Raw genomic sequence first — 6,427 nt, 5'->3', positions numbered from 1 at the left:
TCATACCATTTTTAAAATTCAAAAAATTTCCACAAGCATATGCATGGGCAAAGTCCCACCTCCCCAGGGGTTTAAAATGCACACAATTAATTGAGAGATCAGGCAACTTTTACCCAACACACCCTTTTACCTTCTACAAGTTTTAAGAAATCGCCCATTTCATTGAATTATTTTGCATCGGTCCAGTCCCTCTGTGACAAAATATCACAAAATCAACATGTACAACTTTAAAGTAAAGAACTTTCCATTTGTTTGGTTCCAGGCCCTAGCAAGAGTCCATCACCTAAGAGTTAGATTTACCCATATTGTCCTAGTCCTCATCAACGTCAGAAAAGTGTCTGTTTTTGAACCACGTTTTGTGGGAAAATAAACAATAAACAAATTGGCTAACTCAATGTTGTGCCTGATTCAAGCCCTTTAGGAATAAAGCGTTTTGTTCCAGGAATTTCCGTCTCATTTAAATGTGGACGCTACCTTAAAATTTTTGTAATTTCCAAACATTTATACTTTCCAAGGTTGTTTTTTAGCTTTTAGACATTTGCCTCCCGAAACAATTAATTTGCTTATTTAGCTTTGGCCAACCTTACAGAAACACAGAAAATACACATTCCCCGAGACTGACACTTAATGCTATTGTAAATGGAAAGTTGGTATAGCAAGCTTAAGAGTATACATGTCACCTGAGAAACATACCGCAAAAGCTTGGAGTTATTTTCAAGGGCCAAAATAACAAGACGGCTAGATCCTCAGTTATGGAAACAAACCCCTGATTTCTATTAAGTGATTAACTAATCCTGGAACAGATGCTTACAAAACAAGGCACAAATGTAAGGACTTGAACAGTATCTTAATACCACTGAAATCTCATGGTACTTTAACTATAATTGGCATGATATCTTGTGTCTGACAGCTACTGCGGTATCAATGATTGAATTGTTTTCAATAACTCATATAATCGAAGAAAGGAAAATAACATATCGACGTATCGCAGTCCAAGTAAGTTTTTCACGTTTTGGACATCGTTTCTGAAAAAGAAAAACAAGGAAGCAAAAAACAAGTAGTGGATTAAATGCAAATAACGAATTTCGTTCTGATTGACAAGTAAATAATATAACGATTATCTTAATTCATTCATTTAACTGTTTGTGCTAGAGTTAATAGCAACTATTCCTATTCACTGTTACCTTGACATGTAGACTTGAACACCTCAATAACTCACTTCACTTGACATAAGCAATCGACAATCACCGATCAGTTTCACAGTCACTCCATCATAACACGGGCTCAAACAGCTAGCTATCTGCAGGAAGCTGACGTAGCTGACTCGGTGAATGCAGACAATATTTAATTTAGGTATTAGCCAAAGCAGTTCCAGTCAAAATATCCACTCTGGCAACCGTTTTTAAAGCCATTTCTTTGTGAAGAACGTACCTGCTCCTTTCAACAACTTCCTGGTTAAAAACATGTACAAAGTATAGCGATTCAGTCATTAAAGTTATATTTAAATAGCACTTACCATTCTTTCCGTGTTCGAGCTGCCCAAACTCAAAGATGACATCATCGCCGATTAGCACAAATGGCGCCCAGTATTTTATGGCCGAATAATTCTTTGTCTCCTGAAGAGATTTCATAGCATGGTGAAGAGCTGTACTTGCACTTTTTCTATCTGCCAAGTGTTGGTAGAAACTCTTCATGAACAAGAAGGTCGCCTCGTCGTCGATTGCCCAGAGTGACACCAGTACAGACCGGGCACCAGCACACAGGAAAGCCCTGGCTATTCCCACAATACCCTCAGATTTTACCTCTCCCTGGCCACTATGACAGCAACTAAGCACAACCAGTCTTGCCTGAAGGTGGACTGCTTGAACATCGCTCAACGATAACATGTAATCTTCCTCTTCGGGGATCTTGGATGTGCGTTCGGGATTTGGGGCCAAAGCAATTTCTCCAGATCTGTCATCCCCATGTGCAGCAATGTGGATTAACGCAACTGACTTCATTCTTCTCAGCACCTCAGCTTTGGTTGCATTTTTTCCTGTAAGAGGCTCGGTCTGCAGAAGTTCTCCAATTATATCCACCTCTTTTTTTGCACACGGCAGCTGTCCATACATGGGTTCACCAGTGCCGTAAGTGACTTCGCTCAAGCACGGATCGCCTACAAGCAGTGCTTCATTCTTACTTTGGAAGTTGTCAGGTGCCATAGTGATCAATTTTAAAGCAGTCAGCGAGGGAATCACACGGATCCTGACAGAGTCACTCATTGCAAAAAAAGGAGCCAGGCAAAAGTGTCCATCAGGAACAAACACTAAGTCATCACCCTGGATCAAGTCTGCTATAGGACTGACTAAGACGTCATACAAGGGCTGCAAAGAGTGCACAGAGAAGCTCAAAGACTGAAAGGTTTCTTCAACACCTCCCCCACTGCTCGAGAAGTTGCTGCCTTGTCTTTCAAGTGAACGATTCTCGCATCGCAGAACGGCCCCTGCATTGATCTGTTCTAAAGCACTTTTCATCAGAGACTTGGCAGTTCCATTTTCGATTTTCTTTTGTCTAAAATTTATCCCAATATCATCTCTTAGCAACCAGAAGCTGATCATGTTCCCTGCAAGTGCTGTGAAAACAGTTTGTGAACGTAGATCTTTCATAACCAAAGAGATAGTTACCTTCGTCACAGATTTCTCATCAATGCTGTATTGCATCTTTAAAATGTCTGCCAAAGCCTGTGCTCGTCCTTGCTCAGCAGCATACAAAGCTTCATCAACCTCTCCATTCTTCAAGAGTGCTGTCCACAGTGCAGTGTACGCAAACCCCTTTGTGTCACGAAAGCTTATTTTCCATGCATCCTCTGACTGAAGACGCCTAACTTCATCAAAATAATAAACGCTTAGACGATAGTAATTGAGAGCTTTGCTCAAGGAGCCAAAAAATTCATGAACATGACCAATATGATAACATGCGTTTGCCAGCCCTATTGGGTCCTCTGTTTCCTGGCAAATACTAAGATCTTGATAGTGGTACTCTATGGCTTGCTTGAAATTACCAAGCCTTTGATAAGCGTTGCCGAGATTGCCATAAGCTCTTCCTTCTCCGGCCCTGTCTCCTACCTCTTTTGCAATACTAAGACCTTGATAGTGGTACTCTATGGCTTGCTTGAAATTACCAACACTTCTATGAGCGCTGCCGAGATTGGAATAAGCGCCTCCTTCTCCGGCCCTGTCCCCTACCTCTTTTGCAATACTAAGATGTTGATGGTGGTACTCTATGGCTTGCTTGAAATTACCAAGATTTCTATAAGCGTTGCCGAGATTGCAATAAGCGCTTCCTTCTCCGGCCCTGTCCCCTACCTCTTTTGCAATACTAAGATGTTGATGGTGGTACTCTATGGCTTGTTTGAAATTACCAAGACTTTGATAAGCGTTGCCGAGATTGCAATAAGCCCTTCCTTCTCCGGCCCTGTTCCCTACCTCTTTTGCAATACTAAGACCTTGATGGTGGTACTCTATGGCTTGCTTGAAATTACCAAGACTGTCATAAGCGTTGCCGAGATTGCCATAAGCGCTTCCTTCTCCGGCCCTGTCCCCTACCTCTTTTACAATACTAAGACATTGATAGTGGTACTCTATGGCTTGCTTCAAATTACCAAGACTTTGATAAGCGTTGCCGAGATTGCCATAAGCTCTTCCTTCTCTGGCCCTGTCCCCTACATCTTTCACAATACTAAGATGTTGATGGTGGTACTCTATGGCTTGCTTGAAATCACCAAGACTTTTATAAGCGTTGCCGAGATTGCAATAAGCTCTTCCTTCTGCGGCCCTGTCCCCTACCTCTTTTGCAATACTAAGATGTTGATGGTGGTACTCTATGGCTTGCTTGAAATTACCAAGACTTTGATAAGCGTTGCCGAGATTGCAATAAGCGCTTCCTTCTCCGGCCCGGTTCCCTACCTCTTTTGCAATACTAAGATCTTGATGGTGGTACTCTATGGCTTGCTTGAAATTACCAAGACTGTTATAAGCGTTGCCGAGATTGCAGTAAGCTCTTCCTTCTCCGGCCCTGTCCCCTACCTCTTTTGCAATACTAAGATCTTGATGGTGGTACTCTATGGCTTGCTTGAAATTACCAAGACTTTGATAAGCGTTGCCGAGATGGCAATAAGCACCTCCTTCTCTGGCCCTGTCCCCTACCTCTTTTGCAATACTAAGATCTTGATGGTGGTACTCTATGGCTTGCTTGAAATTACCAAGACTTTGATAAGCGTTGCCGAGATTGCCATAAGCACCTCCTTCTCCGGCCCTGTTCCCTACCTCTTTTGCAATACTAAGATGTTGATGGTGGTACTCTATGGCTTGCTTGAAATTACCAAGACTTCTATAAGCGTTGCCGAGATTGCAATAAGCGCTTCCTTCTCCGGCCCTGTCCCCTACCTCTTTTGCAATACTAAGACGTTGATAGTGGTACTCTATGGCTTGCTTGAAATTACCAAGACTTTGATAAGCGTTGCCGAGATTGCCATAAGCTCTTCCTTCTCCGGCCTTGTCCCCTACATCTTTTGCAATACTAAGATCTTGATGGTGGTACTCTATGGCTTGCTTGAAATTACCAAGACTTTTATAAACGTTGCCGAGATTGCCATAAGCTCTTCCTTCTCCGGCCCCGTCCCCTACCTCTTTTGCAATACTAAGATGTTGATGGTGGTACTCTATGGCTTGCTTGAAATTACCAAGACTTTTATAAACGTTGCCGAGATTGCCATAAGCTCTTCCTTCTCCGGCCCCGTCCCCTACCTCTTTTGCAATACTAAGATGTTGATGGTGGTACTCTATGGCTTGCTGAAAATTACCAAGACTGTCATAAGCGTTGCCGAGATTGCAATAAGCTCTTCCTTCTCCGGCCCTGTCCCCTACCTCTTTTGCAATACTAAGACGTTGATGGTGGTACTCTATGGCTTGCTTGAAATTACCAAGACTTTGATAAGCATTGCCGAGATTGCCGTAAGCTCTTCCTTCACGGCCCTGTTCCCTACCTCTTTTGCAATACTAAGATCTTGATGGTGGTACTCTATGGCTTGCTTGAAATTACCGAGACTGTCATAAGCGTTGCCAAGATTGCAATAAGCTCTTCCTTCTCCGGCCCTGTCCCCTACCTCTTTTGCAATACTAAGATCTTGATGGTGGTACTCTATGGCTTGTTTGAAATTACCAAGACTTTGATAAGCGTTGCCGAGATTGCAATAAGCACCTCCTTCTCCAGCCCTGTCCCCTACCTCTTTTGCAATACTAAGATCTTGATGGTGGTACTCTATGGCTTGCTTGAAATTACCAAGACTTCTATAAGCGTTGCCGAGATTGCAATAAGCGCTTCTTTCTCCGGCCCTGTCCCCTACCTCTTTTGCAATACTAAGATCTTGATGGTGGTACTCTATGGCTTGCTTGAAATTACCAAGACTGTCATAAGCGTTGCCGAGATTGCAATAAGCTCTTCCTTCTCCGGCCCTGTCTCCTACCTCTTTTGCAATACTAAGACCTTGATGGTGGTACTCTATGGCTTGCTTGAAATTACCAAGACTGTGATAAGCGTTGCCGAGATTGCGATAGGCTGCTTCTTCTCCGGCCCTGAAACTCACTTCCTTAAAAACGGCTAATGCTTCTGTGTAATTTGTTATGGCCTGATTAAAGTCAGCTGTGTCCTGATAGTATCTACCAAGTTTGAAATAAGCCAAACCCTTGCCTTGTCTGTCTCCCTCCTTTTCTGCAACGCTAAGTTCTTGCATATGTTGCTTCAAAAGGTCCAACTTGTTATCCACCATTGTTGATAATCAAAACCAGGAAGTTTTTCTCAGAAAATCTGGGGTGCACCTGGAAGATAAATGAACGAAAACAAAATAGGTTTAATGCTCTGAGTACAGGATCCTAAACTGGCACAGCAAGATTAATTGAACAGTGAAGGAATAACTATCTTAAGCCAGTATTTCGAAAGAAACATGCCTTTCCTCATCAAGGTTTCCCAAGGAATGATTTCGGCTAATGGAGACAGTTGTTACAGAATAAATACTTGGGCATTTAACAGACTAAAAGCGTTTTGTACAATAATAATCACGGAACATTAAAAGTAGAAATTCTATTACGTAAATGAGGGGAAAACAGCCTATAGAAAAGCGATGGCATCCCATTTCATCTTTCTTCTCGAAAGCTAAATAAAAGTTCCTAAGATATGCTTCCCTGGCAGGAAATTTGCTGCCGGTATGTAGCTGACACCAAAAAAACAGGAGGGGATGCCATTAAGAGTGTAATATTCAATTTTCTGAAATTGACGTCAAACTCATAATTTTTTATTTTATGTCTAAATCTATCCAATGGCGGAATTGCTTGTTTTTTCGTCACAATTTTTTTTCTCTGGATACCTGGTTACTCCATGTATTTTGATCCAG

The 6,427-nt window shown here is 42.2% G+C and overlaps 1 protein-coding gene across 1 annotated transcript in view; it reads right to left on the bottom strand.

Annotated features, from left to right (window-relative positions):
• The window catches only part of LOC138007755 (tetratricopeptide repeat protein 28-like), a 47,833-nt gene that overhangs the window by 2,047 nt on the left and 39,359 nt on the right, over positions 1-6,427 (bottom strand). The window contains exons 8-10 of the mRNA XM_068854818.1: positions 5,024-5,855; positions 1,517-4,904; positions 1-1,025 (exon numbers count right to left, since the gene is read on the bottom strand). The exon at positions 1-1,025 is cut by the window's left edge and continues 2,047 nt beyond it. Coding sequence (XP_068710919.1) covers positions 1,006-1,025; positions 1,517-4,904; positions 5,024-5,806 — 4,191 coding nt within the window. The 5' untranslated portion in view covers positions 5,807-5,855 and the 3' untranslated portion in view covers positions 1-1,005. The remainder of the gene's footprint in view (positions 1,026-1,516; positions 4,905-5,023; positions 5,856-6,427) is intronic.

This window comes from Montipora foliosa, chromosome 6 (assembly GCF_036669935.1).
Source record: "Montipora foliosa isolate CH-2021 chromosome 6, ASM3666993v2, whole genome shotgun sequence".
In the NCBI taxonomy this organism is placed as follows: Eukaryota; Metazoa; Cnidaria; class Anthozoa; order Scleractinia; family Acroporidae; genus Montipora; species Montipora foliosa.
Note: the sequence above shows the minus strand (reverse complement) of the source record. Positions and strands in the feature narration are given on the sequence as shown.